General features: G+C 31.2%; 2 protein-coding genes across 3 annotated transcripts; both read right to left on the bottom strand.

The window, feature by feature from the left end:
- Positions 1 to 400: 400 nt before the first annotated feature.
- On the bottom strand, positions 401 to 6,613 carry LOC123909210. 2 transcript variants are annotated; one of them, XM_045960012.1, is made up of 11 exons: positions 6,308 to 6,613; positions 5,027 to 5,251; positions 4,759 to 4,874; positions 4,315 to 4,423; positions 4,159 to 4,198; positions 3,912 to 4,001; positions 3,712 to 3,811; positions 3,474 to 3,613; positions 3,081 to 3,183; positions 1,332 to 2,008; positions 401 to 1,187 (listed from the first exon to the last, which is right to left on the bottom strand). In XM_045960012.1, the coding sequence occupies exons 2-11, from the start codon at positions 5,163 to 5,165 to the stop codon at positions 878 to 880; spliced, it is 1,824 nt and encodes a 607-aa protein (XP_045815968.1). In that variant the 5' UTR covers positions 5,166 to 5,251; positions 6,308 to 6,613; the 3' UTR covers positions 401 to 877. The 2 variants fall into 2 exon arrangements, with proteins under 2 accessions (XP_045815968.1, XP_045815961.1); XM_045960005.1 differs by having other exon boundaries at positions 6,238 to 6,527.
- Positions 6,614 to 8,794: 2,181 nt separating this feature from the next.
- On the bottom strand, positions 8,795 to 12,883 carry LOC123884612 (geraniol 8-hydroxylase-like). The gene is made up of 2 exons (XM_045933751.1): positions 11,919 to 12,883; positions 8,795 to 9,609 (listed from the first exon to the last, which is right to left on the bottom strand). The coding sequence occupies exons 1-2, from the start codon at positions 12,825 to 12,827 to the stop codon at positions 9,034 to 9,036; spliced, it is 1,485 nt and encodes a 494-aa protein (XP_045789707.1). The 5' UTR covers positions 12,828 to 12,883; the 3' UTR covers positions 8,795 to 9,033.
- Positions 12,884 to 19,663: the final 6,780 nt, after the last annotated feature.

Below are 19,663 nucleotides of genomic sequence, written 5' to 3'. Positions count from 1 at the left end.
AATTAAATTGGATGTTACAAAATTGCTACTATTAAAATGAAAAATATCATCTCAACAAATTCAATATTATTCATATATGAACAAGTTGTCACTAATAAATATAATATAACAATAATAACTATTATATACGGGACAACAATTTTACACTTACGAACAATTTTGTAATGGAACTAATTTTACACCACACAGTATCGCCCTATCGTAAAACAAATTGCAGCAACGCCACTGTCCATACGTACACACGGGTATTATACTAGTGTTGTATTAAAAACATAATAGTATTAGAAACCAGTAGAAAGAAATCAAAAGGAAAAGTTTATAGAAAGAAATTTGAAGATTACAATGTATATATTTCCATGCACATTTTTGAAGACCGGAAAAACTAGAGTTTTCTAGTAAGTTGTTTTTGTGGTAAAAATAATTTTAAAAAAAAAATGAAGATTACAATGAATATTTGCATGCACAAGTTTGTAGTCCTTATTTCTAATTTTATGAGGCATTATGAAGATAAATTGACAAATACAACATGGTCTACATAGATTACATGGTTAGTAAAAAAATAAATAGAAATAATGATTCCGACAAAACAAAAAAAGGAGAATCCCTTTTTGAGTAAATCAAAGTAACCCCACGGACAACGGTAGAAACCAACTCCTCCGGGTAATTTGAGATCCGTTTATGGGATTTGACCTCTTCTAATAGAAACCAAGTTGTTGGTTAAAGGAGAACGATGTATGCGTATATTTGATCACCTAATCAATTATTCGAGCATTCCTCACATGTGGTATACAAAACGTGTATTATGTTATCGAAATTTGGGGTTACATATTGACAATATGCCTCAAAGGCTCAAAATACCATGTCTTCTTTCCTCACTTTAATGTGGAAAACTACAGCACAGATATCTTTGATATCTTTTATGTCTGCTCAACTTCTTTGGTGCATTTGAAGACATACCTTGAGTCACATTGGTGTTTATTTTTTTCTGCCTTCTTGATTTGCCTTTGTTGTTTGAAGACATTTCTTGGACTAAATTAGTGTTTAATGGCTTGTTTCGGCATGTTGTCTGGTCCATAATTTCTCGACTTTCCAAACAATATGAACCAACTTGGCTTGCCTCAGTAATTCTTGAAAGTCGCTGCTCTGATAAAGTACGAATTACTTTGTTAGGATTTATTCCGGTGTTCCTGAAGAGCCATAATAAATAAAAAATATCAGAACACCAATTTAATACATAATATATAAGTATTAATTATCAGCAACATTCAACACTACTTTGCTTATTTACACATATAACCATTAGACAATCTTAGAATTAGTAGCACAATCACCTTAAGTTTTGGACGTCGGAGTTAGTCCAAGGTGCTTCTTCTGAAGTTCCCTCCTGTGTATCATTATTTGGTACCTCAACACTAATCTCATTTTTATCACAAGCATTTGTTGTAGGATATGAATCAACTCTAACATGTTTTTTCATGCAAGAGGACTCTTCTTTGGCAAAGCTAGAAGAGGCCGTCTCTGAATGAAATCGGTATTCCCTTACCATTGAAATGGCCTTTTCTAATGTTTCTAGAGCTTGTTCAACATCTGAGCGGATAAATACATTCCTCTTGCCTTTTTGTACAATTGGACCAACTTCATCTGAAATGCCATTTACTTTCTCATCATCTTCCACACTTTGCATAGTCTTTTCCTTACCTAATTCTACAATCTCACCAAATACTTTCCCATTTTCTAGTACTGTTGCATCTGTTGTAAATGACATGATATTATTTGAACATTGATTTCTTTTATCCTCTTTAGATACACCTTTTTCACCACCTTGATTACTTTCAACAAGACCTTCAGCAGGATGAATTCTTGCAACTTGCTGAAGTTCTGTGCTATTCACATCCTCTGATCCACTGGTAGTAGTGCTATATAGAGCTTCGCGAATTCTAGCATACAATGGATCCCCCAAGGCGTTGCTGAACTCTTCTTTATCATGGCTCATCACAGAAGCCACAACCTATAATATAATCAGGTTGGTTAATGTCAAAAAATGATAGAAAACAGTACCAAATAGTATTTCAACGATGCAAAGATGTTCACTTTTATATGAGCATGATGAGCAGTATATGGAAAATCAGCTGAATCCAGTTTTTGAATTAACCTTTGCAATTGAAATAGGCTTAGTTCATAAAACCAGAGTAAATACTCTAAGATAGTGTGATAACCAAAGAATCCATGTATGTTATCATGATGAAGACAAGCGTTGTAAATATATGACTTTCATTTAAATAAAGTAAAATGGAGTATATGAAATATAAGTTTGGCAGGATAAACACAAAATGTAACTTAGAAGTGAAAATTGGAAAACTTAGCATACAAGTCTCATGGTTTAAGTATCTTAGGGAAATTATAGAAAATGACAGAAAGGCTATAAATCACAAGATCAATAGGGTGGATGATGTGGACAAATGCTTCTGGAATAACTTGAGGTAGAAATATACTAATCAACCTTAAAGGCAAATTTATTGCACAATTATAAGACACAATGTTATATGTGACTGAATGTTAGCCAAGTGGAAAGGCTTGAGTGTTTAATGAGCTTCAATAAAGTACGAACCCATCGAGAGCACTCAAATTCGACTCCTCACCGGAACAATCATCGGTTAGACTTTACCTACCTCTCGGCCAAACTTCGGATTACCCGGGGACCTTTTTCCCTGGGAACCGGAGGGTTAAAACCAAAAGAAAAGTATGTGACTAAATGTTGGGTACTAAAGAGCCAGAAAGAAAACAAGTCCAATATTTAGAGATGAGAATGATATGGCAGATTGAATGGTCACAACAGACAAGATTAAGGTGGTAAAACTTTGTTTTAGATGGTCTAGGGCTCTAGGCATGTATGAATAAAATCTTTAGAATTACTGACAAGGACGGTAAACTTGATATAGAATATGCTAATAGTTAGACTTGGAGGAAATGTGAGAGCAAAGAAAACCATAGGCTAAACCATTAACAAAGATTTGGAATTTAATGATTTTTCATTAGGCATGATTGATGTCAAAGAAGTATAACTGAAAAGAATCTGCAACCTTCTGATAAAGTCTGAAACCATTGCCAATGAGCTGCCTTGAAATAAAGTTTATCAAGGATGGAGGAACGAAATCAACCTTTACATCCATATTTGCTATTGTCCTACAAAATTTTAATTACCGAATTAGAATTGCATATAAAAAAATTCATTTTCTTTTTGGTACCCTTTTCATTTTTCATAGCATGCCGATTACAGTTAATCCATAAAAGGAAATGGTAATAAATGAAAACGTAACTTGTAAAGAAAATTATGAAACATAAACAAACTATAAAATTGGAACCAATAAAGTCATTAAAGAGATCAATCAAACCAGTCGCATAACCCCAACATGTATATTCATTTGTTATGTTGTTTAACATAATTGTCATGTTTAAGTACTCCGAAAACTCACCGAAAGTAACTTCTTTCTGAAGTCAACTTTTGCAAAGCAAAGCCTCCCACTAAATCAACTCTCACGACATCCTTTGCTTCAGGAATTGCGTCACTGTTGAAACCAGGAAGGGTCCCTGTGACACTATTTGACTCCGAGACCTGAGAGCAAATTAAGCACAAATTTCTTCGAAAGTTCAATTTAGTCTATAATTAACTTTCTTTAAAATTAAAAAGCAATGAAAGGTCCAGATTATTACCGAATTTGTAAGAACAACAACTAAGTCATCTTGAAAGTACTCAAACAAATAATAGTGCACTACAGCTTCCCTCAAAGACAGAGGCCATGAAACCTTCATCCTTTCTTCCAAAATTCAGAGAAAAATCAGAATTTAAAAATGGAAACCTTCAAAGGAAGATTGAAAAATGATAAAATTTAGGTAATGCTGACAGCACAAACCTCACTAGTGATATTTGTTCCCCAATCTGGACCTTCTGTAAGCATTTACATGATAAGATTTTGAAAGTAGGAATAGTAGACTGAGGCCACCTAAATAAACATTGTTCAAAAGGGTGTCAGTTAGAAGTATCAGCTACTTTTTTATACAGAAATTAATAGGTACAAAAAATTTAATGGTTTTCATTGTCAAGTTAGGAATAGTATACGGAAAATTAAAGGCACATATTACACTAAAAATAATTCCCACCATTTTTTGTAAAGGGATGTCTGCCACGAGATACATAAACCTGAAATGATGAAAATAACTCGTTCAGCTTTGCGTGTTGATATAAAAAATAAGGTCTTTGTAGCTTTTCATTAAAAGGCTGATGCTAAAGCTATTCATTTCTCTAGTGTTACTTACAAACATCAACAGGTGCATCCACAAAGCCCTCCACTAGCATTGTATGATAGGGAGTTCCCTCCGGTCCTTCACGATACATAACACGGAACTCTTCGCCATCCTGTTTTAGCTATTGGAAGAAGTAAAATTATTAGCTATGACTCAAGTGTAGGCATCCTAAAGCTTAACAAAATCAGGTTACAGATGGCACATGAAATTGCATTAGTCCATTGAATTTTAAATACTATAGCCTTGATGGACAGAAATCACAGAGCCAACAAGGTACATCAATTGCAAAATCCTGATTTCTATGAAACGAAGTTGTAAATTAGACATACAAACCAAAATGGCTAAGAATCTAAACTAATGGAACATCACATATATAAGAAAACAAAACACTGTGTAACTTCAGAAGCCAGGGAGTAAATAACATACTTTCCAATCAGTTGTTCAAAAAAAACATACTTTCCAATCATTGTGTGATGTATTAGACCTTCCATGATCATCTGAAGTACTCCTTAACATATCAAGAAAGTTAGATATTTCTGCAGTCTTATGTTCTACTAATTTCTCCTTATATTCTGCACAAAACCAAACATACAATTAGTAAAACAAAGACAACTCAGGAATAATTTTGCAATTTCGATACATTTAAAGACTATAGTGACAAAGCTTCACATAATTAGGTACCAAATAACTATTTACTCCAAAAGAAATTAATGAGTGTTATCACCTTCATCTTCTAATTCTGACGATGGTAGGAGTTGACTTTTTACAAGATTTTTGAGAATCTCAACATTTGTAAGATCAGGTGAGGCAAGAGTCCTATCCAACTTCTCCCTATACTGCACAATCTTTCGTTTCTTTTCCATCTTTGCATCTATTTGGGAAGCCTTTTCTCAAAAAGTCATATCAGGCATAGGTGCTAACTATTCATACGATTCTTCCCACACTCATCCTAAATTTACCGAAACAAAAACTCACTATGGTTAAACAATATTAATCGACTCAGGTACATTTCTCATCTCATCACATCAAATCATGCTTAGTAAGATCATTGTACTCAATTGTAGATCATGAAAAATAGTGCTTCATTCAAATTCTAATATGCTGCAGTGCTATACTGCCACTATTTGATAATACTTTGTACTAAACAAAGTATTGTTCAAATTTTGTTAGGCTATACTGGTCTTTTTTATAAGAAACCTCTGACTTTTTAGATTCACTGAATAATTAATATATCTGATTTATATTATAGACTAGATACATCATTTATTTAATGAACCTTAAAAATTGACTGTTTCTTATTAAAAATGACCAGACGAGTAGCTCGCTATTCTGTGGCGGGCGGTATAGCCGACAGATAACACCGAGAAAAATACAACAAATTTTTTGTGTTTAATTGGCCAGATTCACATAAAATTTCTTTCTAATAACCCAAGCAATGAATGACAATGACATTTCTTTGTAAATTCATCTCTATATCGTGTAGTCAATGTATGTATCATATAAATATGGGTCTTGCTAACGAGTGCCCCCGGGGCACTCTTTAAGCATTCTATTTAAAGAAACTTTTTATTCAAAAAGTTAAACACTACAATTTCCAATGCGTTGACTTTACGCATTCCGATAAAAATTCTATAAAAAGTTTACTATTTATGGGCTTAAAGAGTGCCCCGGGCACTATTTAGCATTTGCCTATAAATATCCATAACCCAAAAATCAAAGAAAAATCATTACACATCCATCCACAATAACACACATATTTGAAAATTATGAGCTAAAACTTAACTTAGGAAGATAGCTAAACAAACAAAAATCAATTGTCTCGTACAAAACTGACAAAGCAAAACAAATACCAAATACTAGTCTTGAAAGTCAACAAACACAACATGTAAATAACAAGTAGAAATTGAAGGAGCTGAACAAAATCTAATTCAATACCAGAAGCTGAAAAGATGAAAAATTGATAGAAATTGAACAGAAATTTTCTTTAAAAAAATGAAAATTTTACTCTGTTGAGTAGTGATGATGTTGAGAGGAGAAGAATCCAAAATCCAGAATCAGAAAAGGAAGATCTATCTAAAACAGTGATCCAATCAATATTCGAGAAAGATTCAGGTGATGTGAAAATAGAGAACCAAATGGGATATAGAAAACAAAAAGGGTATGTGACTTTTGTTGGATTGGGATGGGTCCAAAGAGGAAACAAAAGTAACGTGGAAAAATTCTAGTGGCTTTATATAAAACTGACTGGTGTGGTAAAAAGAACAAAAAATGGAATTTGGATCCTCAGCACAGCAGTAATGATCTCATTACTACATCATATTGACCAAGTGGGTTTGTTTTAAATATTGTAAAATAGCAATATTAATTGAGTTTAATTGTTGTGCACTGTCAGTGTAAAGATCTTTTACACATGAATTTAATGATGTGTTGTCACATCATTTAATGAACGTGACACGTATTTTTTTTAAATATCATACATGATGTATTGATATATTATTAGACGCATGTGTAAAATAATTTTATATTGACGGTGCATATAAATTAAATTCTTATTAAAATACTCTATCTGTTTTAAAATAGGTATTACCGCCGACCGGTGCACATATTAATGCATAAATTGGACTATTAATATATATAGGTATATATTGTATTATTTGAATAAAAAATATATATAACTAATATTATATTTATTTTTTGAATAAAAAATATAAAAAATTGATATTTAGAAAATACTTATAGTAAAAAGAAATGGTCAAAGTAGATTATGTGAATAGTGCACATAGTCAAACATCAAAAATTATTTTGAGACGGAGGGATTAATGATTTTCTTGAGACAATTCAAACCAAATTTTACGTTAAATTCAAACATAGAACTTCGCAGTTTGTGTGCATAAATTTCATGCAGTACTTGCCTTCGTCTACAGTCTTAAAAAACAATGTACTCCTTCTGTTCCAAGACTTTAGTCTTTTTGGAATTTTGCACGGAGATTAAGAAATGATAAGTAAAGTCATTTTTACCCTTACTTTATTAAGAAAGAGAAAATGATATTAAGAAATTATAAGTAAAGTCATTTTTACTCTTACCCGTGGGTGCAGATTTGATACTACCCAAACTCACACTCATATATTCGGGTGTCACCCAAACCCAAATGTTGTTCGGGTGAGAAAATGAAACCCACATCCGCACCCGCTGGGTTCGGGTTTTTTCGCCTAAACCTGAAACTCGTAACAAGAACACCCATAATTGATTATCTACTCAAACCTGACCCGAACTATATTTGATAAAATGTAGCATAATTTAGTAATATAGTTTGTAAATTTCAAAATAGTTTTTTTTCTAACTATAAACAATTCATCAAATGTTATCATCACTATAGCATGCACCAGTACAACATTCAAAAACTTAAAGGGAGCAAAATACATAGGGGTAAATATGTAATTTAATATATAAACGGGTGGGTGAATGAGTTTCGGGTGTGAGTTGATACTATCCAGACCCACATATATTCTGGTGACGCCCAAACTCAAACTCAATCAACTCAGGTTTCGTCCGTTGATTTGAATTTGGGTTCGGGTGGATCTATCGAGTTTGGGTTTTCCTGACATGAACTTTTATGGAAGTTGCATATACCTCGCCATACAGTGAATATTGATCAATAAAAATTGTTAGTGATAGATTCGAGAAATGTGACAAGCCTTACATTGTATAGCTAATGCCGATGCAGTATGCACCTTGTGATAATATAGAGGCAAACAAGAATTGTGGGTCGGCTTGGGTAGGTTTTTGTTGTTACATAATACTCCTTTCGTTCCTAATTATAAATACCTTTTTAAAGAAAAAATTTGTTCTTAAATATAAACTTTTTTTCAATTTCTTAGACACATTTATTATTACTTTTCCAAACATAACCCTACTTTGCATTGAAATCCGTAAAGTTAACTACAAATACTCCCTCCGGCCTTATTTATAAGAAAAAGTTGCTTTTTAGATTTATTGAAAAACCAATGTATCTGGCTTAAATATAGGCTAGATACATTGGTTTTTCAATGAATTCAAAAAGCAACTTTTGCTTATAAACATGGCCGGATGGAGTACATCTTTTCACAAAAGGACAATATAGTAATTATAATACCTAAAAAATACACATTTATTATACTACTAATTTTTCTTAATAAACGTGAAAAATTACAAAAGGAGCTTATATTAAGGGACGAAGGGAGTATGTGTTTAAATTGGCATAATTGCTTACAAATGATAATTGATTTGTGTTGTGGTTTGTCTGATCATTATCTGGTTATGTTGATCGTAGATGATGATATTTGGGGTTCTAAACCTTTTTGTACGTTGAAGTATTGGTCAAAATTTTCCAAGTTACAAGGAATTCGTAAAAGATCAGTATCAATCTTTTGCATTAGATGGTTGGGGGTTGTCATTAAGAAAATATTAAAATTGATAAAAGGTAGGAGTAGTTCAAATGTGTGGCATGTGATGTGAGTAATATTCAAGGAGCGGTTGCTTTTCCTTTATAATAAAGTACTTGAAACTCAGGATATGTCGTTCCGTTTTCACGGAAGACGAAAGTTCTACTAAATTGTTCGAATTGCCTATTAAATACATAAAAAATAGGTCTGGACTATTCCAGGTGGTCGTCTAGTATGTATACCAACAAAAGATATACGACATTTCCATTTCTTTTGGGAAATGGAGAGGATCACAACTCCTACTATATGTTACACCTTATTTACTCTAAATGGAATAGCTCTCAAGGGTTGATCAATGTCTCTATCTCCATTTTCCAATTTCCAATCAAAGAAGTTAATCAATGATCCTATCATCATATGTAACGTTCTAATAGCAAGTGGCATGCCGGGACACATTCTTCTACCACTACCAAATGGTGTCAATTGAAAATTTTGACCCTTGTAAAAATTAATTTCGGACCCTAAAAATCTTTCAGGTGAAAATAAATTTGGATTTTCCCAAATGTTTGGGTTTCTTCCCATGGCCCATTCATTAATTATGACTTGTGCTCCTAGGGGAATAGTGTATCCATGAACTTTTACTTCAACATTGGCTTTTCTTGGTAACAAAAGTGGAGCTGATGGGTGCAAACGTAATGTTTCTTTTACAACTGCTTGCAAATATGGAAGTCTAGTAATGTCTGATTCTTCAATTGGATTTCCTATACCAATTATTTGCTCAAGTTCTTCTTTGGATTTTAACATTGCATGTGGATTGTGGACTAGTTCTGCCATTGCTCGTTCTATTGCATAGGAAGTTGTATCGGTTCCCGCAACAAATAAATCCTATTACAAAGTCACAAAATGTAATATAAATATTTAATAATAGTAGTAATAAAGAAAATGACTATCATATCAATCATGATATATAGTACTCCCTCCGGTCCTTTTTATAAGGAATAATTTGGAAAAAAAAATTGGTTCTTTTTATAAGAAACAATCATTAAATTTATTCTTACAATTCCATTTTTACCCTTATTAAATTGTATCCATTCCAAAGTTATGCATTAATTAGAGTGATATATTCCCTAAGGATAAATTAATACATCAAGGTTAGTTTTGGAATAGATTGTAAAATTTTAGAATTTTTATTAAGAAAGATAAGGTTTCTTGGTATGTGTGTTTTTTCCAAATTGTTCCTTATAATAAGGACCGGAGGGAGTATTAAAATTAAGAGTTTAATTATTGTGTACCGTCGGTGTAAATTTTTTTACACATACATCTAATGACGCGTTGCCACATCATTTAATGAATGTGACACATCATGTGTTTTTAATGACCATACATGATGTGTCGGTATATTATTGGACGCATGTGCAAAATAACTTTACACCAACTATGCATATAAATTAAATTCTAAAATTAATATTATTAGTGATTGTGATGATATATGATTCTATGTCATAAATTGTTATAAACATGTCTTGAGAACTCCAAATAATAAAATAAAGGCTAAATTGCACTTTTGGCCCCCTAAGTTTCAGAAACTTGCAATTTTGGTCCCTTATGTTTCAAAATAGCACTTTTGGCCCCCTAAATTTCAAAAAGTTGCGATTTTGACCCCTTATGTTTTAAAATAGCATTTTTGGCCCCCTAAGTTTCAGAAAGTTGCAATTTTGACCCCCTATGTTTCAAAATAGCACTTTTGACCCCCTATCTTTACCCTTTTTGCAAAAAGTTAATTTTGACCAAGTCAAAATTGATGTGGCATAATAATATATAAACATGTTAAGCATAAACTGCAGAGGCAAAATAACATAATTAAAATGACATAACAAGTCAAACTTATTACATATAAGAAATTACATTCAAAATAGAAGTTCGAGACACTTTTCTAAATCAAATTGACATAACAAATCAAGTCATTACATATAAGAAGTCATTACATAATCAAAATGACATAATAAAAAGCACGAAGGGTTTCCAATTTCCATTGTTTCCTATTTTTGGATTTGGGATTAGGTTATTTTTTTTACGTATAGTGAGAAATCCTTTTGAATAAACGTCACGAAGGATTAGGTTAATTCTTTAGGATTTGAGATTATATGTGTGTTAGTGAAAAAATAAATTTAAAGCACGTGACTTCTTCCTTTTATTTTTTTATTCTTTTAGTTTTTTTAATTATAAGATGACAAAAAAATGCTGACGTGGCAGCTGAGTCACTTAAGTGACTTGCCACATCAACTTTGACTCGATCAAAATTGACCTTTTGCAAAAGGGGTAAAGATAAGGGGTCAAAAGTGCTATTTTGAAACATAGGTGGCGAAAATCGCAACTACTGAAACTTAGGGGGCCAAAATTGCCATTTTGAAACATAGGGGGACAAAATCGCAACTTTCTGAAACTTAAGGGGCTAGAAGTGCTATTTTGAAACATAAGGGGCCAAAATTGCAAGTTTTTAAAACTTAGGGGGCCAAAAGTGCAATTTAACCTAAAATAAAATTGTTGCAAGTTCGAGATCCGCTATTTTTTTTAAAGAAAGATAGATGTAATTTATTTTATAAGCGTTCTTTAAATTTTAAAATCTTATACTTTATCTTAGATAAAGTGGTAATCTACTGAAATCTTATACTTCATCTTAAATCTTCGAATCTTATATCTTCATCTTAAATTTTCTTTAACCAAAACAAAATATCATGTATTCAGAGCAAATAAGAATATTTAAAAATTAGATAGAATAGCTTCAACCTTGTCAACCGAGAATGAGAAAATGAAATCCGGATAAATACAAATACCTATTACAGGTATAAGGATAGAAATCGAAATAAATAATTCTCTCGGCCCAAAATTAAAAAAAAAAAAAAAAAAAAAAAGAGTTTTCATAATGAGTTACCATGTATGTGAACACATTTTTATTCTTTAAAAGAGAGAGAGAGAGAGAGAGAGAGAGAGAGAGAGAGAGAATAAATGAATTATTGGCTGATGTCAACTGGTCCTAAAGTCAATCAGTCCAAAAATATCAAAAGACAACTTTCACCAGCTTATTAAAGTCATTTAAGAAATAGTCAAATTAATTATGAAAAAAAGAAGCAAAATAAAGATAGTAAAAAAAGTTAAAAATAAAATATAAAAAAAGGGATGGAGAGAAAAATTACAAGAAACAAATGTCTGATCTGTGCTTTGTCCATCTTTTGGCCATCCTCTTGAGAAATGTTGAGCAAAGTATCTAACACATCATCATTTGTGACATAATTTTCACCTTCTCTTAACTCCAATCTTTTGCTAATATAAGAATCAATTATTTGCAACAACTTTTCAGCATAAGTAGTTGAAATTCTTCTTATACCTTGTGGATCAAGCATCCTCAAAAATGGGAAAAAATCAACCAAGTTTGGTGTCCCTATTACTCTTATAAGATTTTCAACTATATCTTTATACTCGTCAATTTCACCTTGAGAGTTAACAAAATCCATAGAAAAAAAAGTATTTGACATAAAATTCAATGAAGTCTTAAAAGCAGCTTTTTCAATATCCACAACTTCACCAATTAAGCTACTTTTATCTATATCACTTAAAAGTTGTTGTAACTTCTTACACCTAAGTTCCTTGCTAGCATCAAGAGTTTTCTTAGAAAACAAATGATTTTTGCATAATTTTCTTAAGTCTCTCCAAAGATTTGAAGATGGCATAAAGGGTAAGCTAAAATGATCATGACCAAGAACTTGTACAGCTTCTGGAATTGGTCTATTTATGAATAATCGATCATGTGTTTGAAGCACTTCTTGTGCTATATTTGGTGAAGAAATTATTATGGTTGATATTTGACCTAACTTAATATGCATTATTGGGCCATGTTTTTTGGAGATTTGGGCTAATGAATATTGTGGTTTTTTTGCTAGTTCAAAAATATTTAACATGATTGAAAAAAGTGAAGGTCCTGGTGGAAGATTGTAGTTTTGTTTTTTGGTTCTAACAATGAGTGAAAGAAAGATTATAATAGAAATGTATGCTAAAAAAAATATGAACGTTAACATTGTGGTTGTAAAATACATTTCTTGATGCATATTGCTATTTTAGTCTAAAGAGGATATTTTGATAATAAGATAGTATTTTGATGCATGGTATTAATGTAAAGTAATTGATTTATTTATACTATAGAATAGTAGCATGTACATTTTGAACGAAGTCAGAACTCATAAATGGATAGTATGTGGATTTGTTGTCAAGACGGAAAAAACTTGTCCATGATCAATATGTCAACGCCGGCGCGGCTAGTTGATGAAAATTGAATTCTACAAATTAATATGTCAAGCAAGGCAGCAAATGTGTTCAATTAATTTGTACAATAAAAAAAAAGTGTTCAATTATGATTAATTTGACTTTAATACCCTTTCTGGGCTTTATCCGAAATATAAAAGTTGAGTTCTACTGCGTTGGTGTCAAATGTTTTTTTCGGGTTGTGTTCTGTTTCTTTGGAGCTTGGTAGCGGCTGTTTCGGCACTACCATCTTCGTGGTGGTGCCTTTATCGTTGTCTGGAGTGTAGGTTGTCTTCGAATTGGGACTTGTCTGCCTAGGTTATCATTCTATCTTTGCCCATTAGCTTTGCACCTTATGGAGCTGTTTTTGGATTTTGATGGGTCGATCGCTTTTGATTCGAGATTGAGAGTTAGTGTCTAGTTGCATCTTTTTGGGTCGGGTTGATGTCTTCTCTAGTGGCCTGGAAGCTGAGGGGTGTCTTTCTAATTATGAGATTAGCTAGGAGGTGGATCTCGTTTAGGTGGTGTTTGTTTTGATGTTCCACATATATACGACGTCTTTGTTATGTAATTCTTTTTTTTATTGGTCTCTGTCGTCTTGGGCAAAAACTTGATTGTTAATATATTTTCCGTTAAAAAAAAATATAAGTGACACAAGTTTTTTACTATGTTCAAATTTATTTTTATTAATAGATTAATATGTCTCATTGGATTAAAACGTCATATTATATATAATATAAGTTTGAGCATTGCTATTCAGTAAGAAATACTATATTTACACAAAAAATAGAAGAATCCACAAAAATTGGGAATTTGATCATCAAAGATTGGATAATCATACATGGGAGAGAGCGGTTATGATTCGTAATAGTATTAAATATTGTCACATAAGATTCTACTCTTTCTTGCATAGAAAAATTCTTACTATATAGCATTTTCTTATAAGTTTTACTATTTGATCAAAATGTCACATCACATCTCGTTTAATCTAGTAGTGAGATTTATTGATCTAATTAATAGTAGAAATAAGCTTGTATATATATGACGATAGACTTGTCTAACTTGACTTCTGTATCGTATACTTGACCATCTTTTTTATGGTAAATTCTAATATTCACAACTTTGCAAGTGATCCATCGTGAATCGGTACTTAAAACACTTTTAAAATACGTAATATATATATATATATATATATATATATATATAGGCAAGTTCTAACATGCACAAGTGCACCATATGGTGCACGGTGCACAAGTTAGCGATTTCATTATAACGAATACGAATTTTACAAAATCCACCTTTGGATTAAAAGTTTATGTCATATAGATCATCCATAAAAAATTTAAAAAAATTAAAAATCATTTGATATGTTATTGAGACTCATAAAGATTAACGGTATTTAATAGAAATTAATAAACCGTTAATTTTGACCGGTTTCAATAACATATCAAATGATTTTCAATTTTTCCAAAAAAAATTATGGATGATCTATATGATATAAACTTTCAATCCAACGGTAGATTTTATAAAATTCGTATTCGTTATAATGAAATCGCTAACTTGTGCACCGTGCACCATATGATGCACTCGTGGATGTTAGCCAAAGCCGTATATATTGTTGGAAAAATATGACATAGAATTATTTCAATAATAATAAATCAATGAAATATTAGAACAAATAAATATGACTAATAATATATTAAATTAGAGAAGAAGAAAAGCTTATCGATTTTGACTGAGGCGTGCAATGCACTGGGCTTAAGAGTATTTCGCCACCACAGGTAAATTACCCGATGCAGTTGGTCTCATAGCTAATACCCTCCAGGATACAACAATCACTTCTTGCTAGCACTGCACGTGAATTAGCAAGGTCTCATAGAACTACTTTTGGATGCTCGAGGGAACTTAATATTATATATTATTATTTTAGTAATAGAATTTGTTGTATCTCTTATTCATCTTCTTCTCTTCACCCCCTTCTCACTCACCCTCGTCCTTGTATATATACTATTGCCAATCAATCTCATAAGACAAAACCATAATTCTTAATTATTAGGATTAAAAAGCAACGTTACAATGTTCTCTAAAAAGCATAACCGAAAACCCACCCTTTTAATTAGGAATGATAACAAATAATAGCAATAAAATAGGAACGGTTATGTTGACTAGGCAATCAATATGAAACATGTGCATGACTAACAATATAATCATATAATGACTCTTAAAATTATAACTTAAAAATAAATTACATAGAAAATATCCTACAATCCCCCACAATTTATTTTAAAGTTTTAGTTTTTTAAGTGTTCCCAAGAGCGTGAAAAATCAACGCATAAGCACTAGTGTCTTTTGGACTATGAACTAGTACATAGAGCAAATGAAATTTGATCCACTAGAATGTCGGTGAGATTATAACCTCTATGAACCTCATTCCGTATGTGAAACAGTGACTTCATCACTCACATTGATCTCTCGTCCAAAGTTGTTCAACGCGGTGTGGTGCATTTTGGCCTTGCACCTATTCCTGGATTTCGTGAGTGGCTCTAGAAAGTCTGCCCAAGCTTTCATAGAGGCGGCCCCACCTCAACACTCATATAGGTGAATCTATCAAGTGTACACCACAGTCAAGCACACCACTCATTCATGAGCTATAGATTCATTAAGAGAAAAACTCAACCTCCAACGCTGTAGTATACACTATCTTACACCATACTACACCATAGGGATGAACTAAAATAGAAATTGGATAGTGTCTTCTCAAATTGACAAGTGACTTGTTCTTACCCATATGAACATAGCCTTGCAAATTTTCACAATCTATGTTGGGTTACCATCACTTTCAATTTTTGTATTTGGACATAAATTCATCCCCCTCGATGTATATATCATCCACTAGTTTCTTGCTCAGCGGGATTATCACAGGATCCTTTATTTAGTAATTCAACAGCTGTTTCACAAAATCACAAAGAATTCATTGACTAAGACGTCTCTTAGTCAATATCTCATTTATTTCCGAATATACATCCATGATATATTATCATAGGTTTACTTAGACAAATTCTAAGCAACAAACATTCTCACAAAGGAGAAATTAAATTTATTATATAGGTCTACTTGAAGATTTTCAAGTGACAACACCCCCACATTTGGTAGAATTAATTCTCCAAGCAAATTATTTATCCAAGTCAACTTGAAAAAATTCCAAGCGACAAACCCCCACATTGGAAAAACTAATCCACACAAATATTTATTTTCTTATCGAAAGTTTTATTAATCATCATTGTATTATTCTAATACAATGGATACTCCACAATATATATATATTTTTCTATATTTCATAATATCTCTCAAATATTAAAATCTTGGGCTCAAATATGCCCAATGGTTTTTCAATACATAACAGATGCAACTATCCTTTCTTTGAATAAGGAGAGACTCAATGTTGCCAAATTTCAATTTCGCTATGCTTTGGTGGCAACTAAAAATTTACTGCATCACCCAAATTATGATTAGTGCATACAATAAATATTAGGCAAAATAAACGCAATATATTTCAACCATAAAGTAAAAAATTATCACGCTTTAATATTTACACACATTAGCTTAAATTCACCAATATAAATATACCCCCACATCAAAATATATTTCACACAAATTCAAGTGAACATCAATTTAATTTCTACATGATAAATCTACTAATTTTGCACAATATATTAAATCCTCAAAACAATTTTGTCATCCACAACAAATAATTCACTTAACAAGAACTACATGTTTTAGTATATAATTCAAAACTAACCATGTTTATTCACATATTCAACATATTTTAAAAATAACAAGCAAGCTTAAAATTTTTTACATCAATTTATTTAATATCAATCAAAACATTACACATATATACTCTATAACTAACAAAATGCCGACTCCATTTATATTCAATAAAATACTAAGCATAAGTAAAAATCAAAATATCTAGTTTTCATAATCTAATTCCCTTTGATCTTCTCAAATTGTGTTTTCATACATGTATATATACTTATACATCAACTTGATTTCATAAACTACACATATACCATTATACCAACTTGATATTTGAAAAAATATATATCGTATAACTATAATCATGTAATATTAAAATGGACAAATATTCCAAACAAGGGTTGATACTGATAACATCCTACCTATTCTAAATTATTTTCATTTCATTTACTCTAAAATATATGTATCATCATATTTATAAAGGTAACTGAAAGTTATGTTATCTACCGATAATAATTTATAGTCTCCATCAATTGTTAAACAAAAACTCATACACATCCACATGAGAATCAAATGAATCAAGCAAAGCTACCATAGATAAAGGCAAGTATAATTATAGCAACAAGAAGAACAAGGTAGAATAGATAGAACCTGGATGAAGTATACAAGGTACAACTTTCAGAAACTTATTCACCATTATCTCGTAGAATCAAGTTCACCAAGCTTCCAGCACTTAAAAAATTCATCATACATGTTGTAGAAGAGTCGGTTTCAACAAAGCATTTATCAATTCATCAGAATAAATATAATTAGGTATTGAAAGTAAATAATAAGAGAATGAGACTTCTGCTAAAACAATATGCTGGTTCTAAATCAACATATAACATGCATGCCACGGCCAATAATGATTTTTCATTACCTATGGGATAATTAACTAATCAAAAAGGAATTTGAAACCATTATAATAATAATTCAATGTCAATTTAAAAACGAAAATACTCTTAAGATTGTTGGAAAAATATGACATAGAATTATTTCAATAATAATAAATCAATGAAATATTAGAACAAATAAATATGACTAATAATATATTAAATTAGAGAAGAAGAAAAGCTTATCGATTTTGACTGAGGCGTGCAATGCACTGGGCTTAAGAGTATTTCGCCACCACAGGTAAATTACCCGATGCAGTTGGTCTCATAGCTAATACCCTCCAGGATACAACAATCACTTCTTGCTAGCACTGCACGTGAATTAGCAAGGTCTCATAGAACTACTTTTGGATGCTCGAGGGAACTTAATATTATATATTATTATTTTAGTAATAGAATTTGTTGTATCTCTTATTCATCTTCTTCTCTTCACCCCCTTCTCACTCACCCTCGTCCTTGTATATATACTATTGCCAATCAATCTCATAAGACAAAACCATAATTCTTAATTATTAGGATTAAAAAGCAACGTTACAATGTTCTCTAAAAAGCATAACCGAAAACCCACCCTTTTAATTAGGAATGATAACAAATAATAGCAATAAAATAGGAACGGTTATGTTGACTAGGCAATCAATATGAAACATGTGCATGACTAACAATATAATCATATAATGACTCTTAAAATTATAACTTAAAAATAAATTACATAGAAAATATCCTACATATATATATCGTTGTCTGAAAGTATAAGTTAGTAGTCATCTTCACTGTGATAATTATCAAATTGATGTTCGATTAAAACAAAAAACAAGAATCATCAAATCTATTGAACTAAAATCAATCATATCGATGTTTAATGAGGAGAATCATGCACTTTTACTTCTAATAGATATTATATATAAACATTAGAATTTTTTAATATTTTTAAGTATTGATTTCCCGAAGATTACTACTTAATTGTACTTATGAAGGGGGAATGGATTCTCTCAAGCGTAATTTACACTTGAGAGAATAAAGTGTGGTTTGTTACCATTGATCAAGAGAAAGAAACATATAAAAATTTAGAGAAAATGAATTTAGATGGTGTTAGATACACTTTATTCTCTCAAGTGTAAATCACACTTGAGAGAATTCATTCCCTTATGAAGGTGATCCAGTATAAAGTATTCACCCGATCTTTTCTGTTCCAAAATAAATTACCATATTTTGTTAGGATGTGTATATTTCATGGATGCAAAAAATTATTCCGGAATTAATTTTCCTTGAACATGATAATAAGAACTCTATCAGGGACGGATCCAGAAACTAACCAAACGGGGGGCTGACCATTTTTTTAATAAATATTACATAAAATTTAATTGTAATTTATATAAATAGGGATCAAATTATACTGATATAAAACTATTTTACATTGATTTATTTATCAAAATTAATTTACACTATGATTATACATAGAAATTATAGTCTATTAATAATAATTATGTGTAAAACAACTTTAAATATATAGTATATACAACATTAGGGGTGGGAGGGAGGGGCCAAAGCCCACCCTTGCCACCCCTTGAATCCGTCCCTGAACTCTATTCCAAAGAATTTTTAAAAAAACTATGTTTGGTTAACAATATAATTAAAAATATTTGGAAATATTTTTTAGTCCAAAAAAAATATTACAGAGGATAAACTTATTTCAATAACACTTAATATTATACTCAAATATCTATTTTATTTTTTGGACAAGACCAAACTTATTTCATTTATAATAAAATAATTCTCATAATACATGTTCGGCTAAATAAAAAATTGTGTAAATACTAAATAGCATATTACGACACCTTGATGCTCTTACAAGAATATCAGCAACAAGATTTGTCTGTCTTCGAATAAAACTAACTTTAAATTTTTGTAAATAATTTAATAAAACCTTATAATTTTTAATAATAGTGTCATAT

Source organism: Trifolium pratense, linkage group LG1, assembly GCF_020283565.1.
Source record: "Trifolium pratense cultivar HEN17-A07 linkage group LG1, ARS_RC_1.1, whole genome shotgun sequence".
In the NCBI taxonomy this organism is placed as follows: Eukaryota; Viridiplantae; Streptophyta; class Magnoliopsida; order Fabales; family Fabaceae; genus Trifolium; species Trifolium pratense.
Note: the sequence above shows the minus strand (reverse complement) of the source record. Positions and strands in the feature narration are given on the sequence as shown.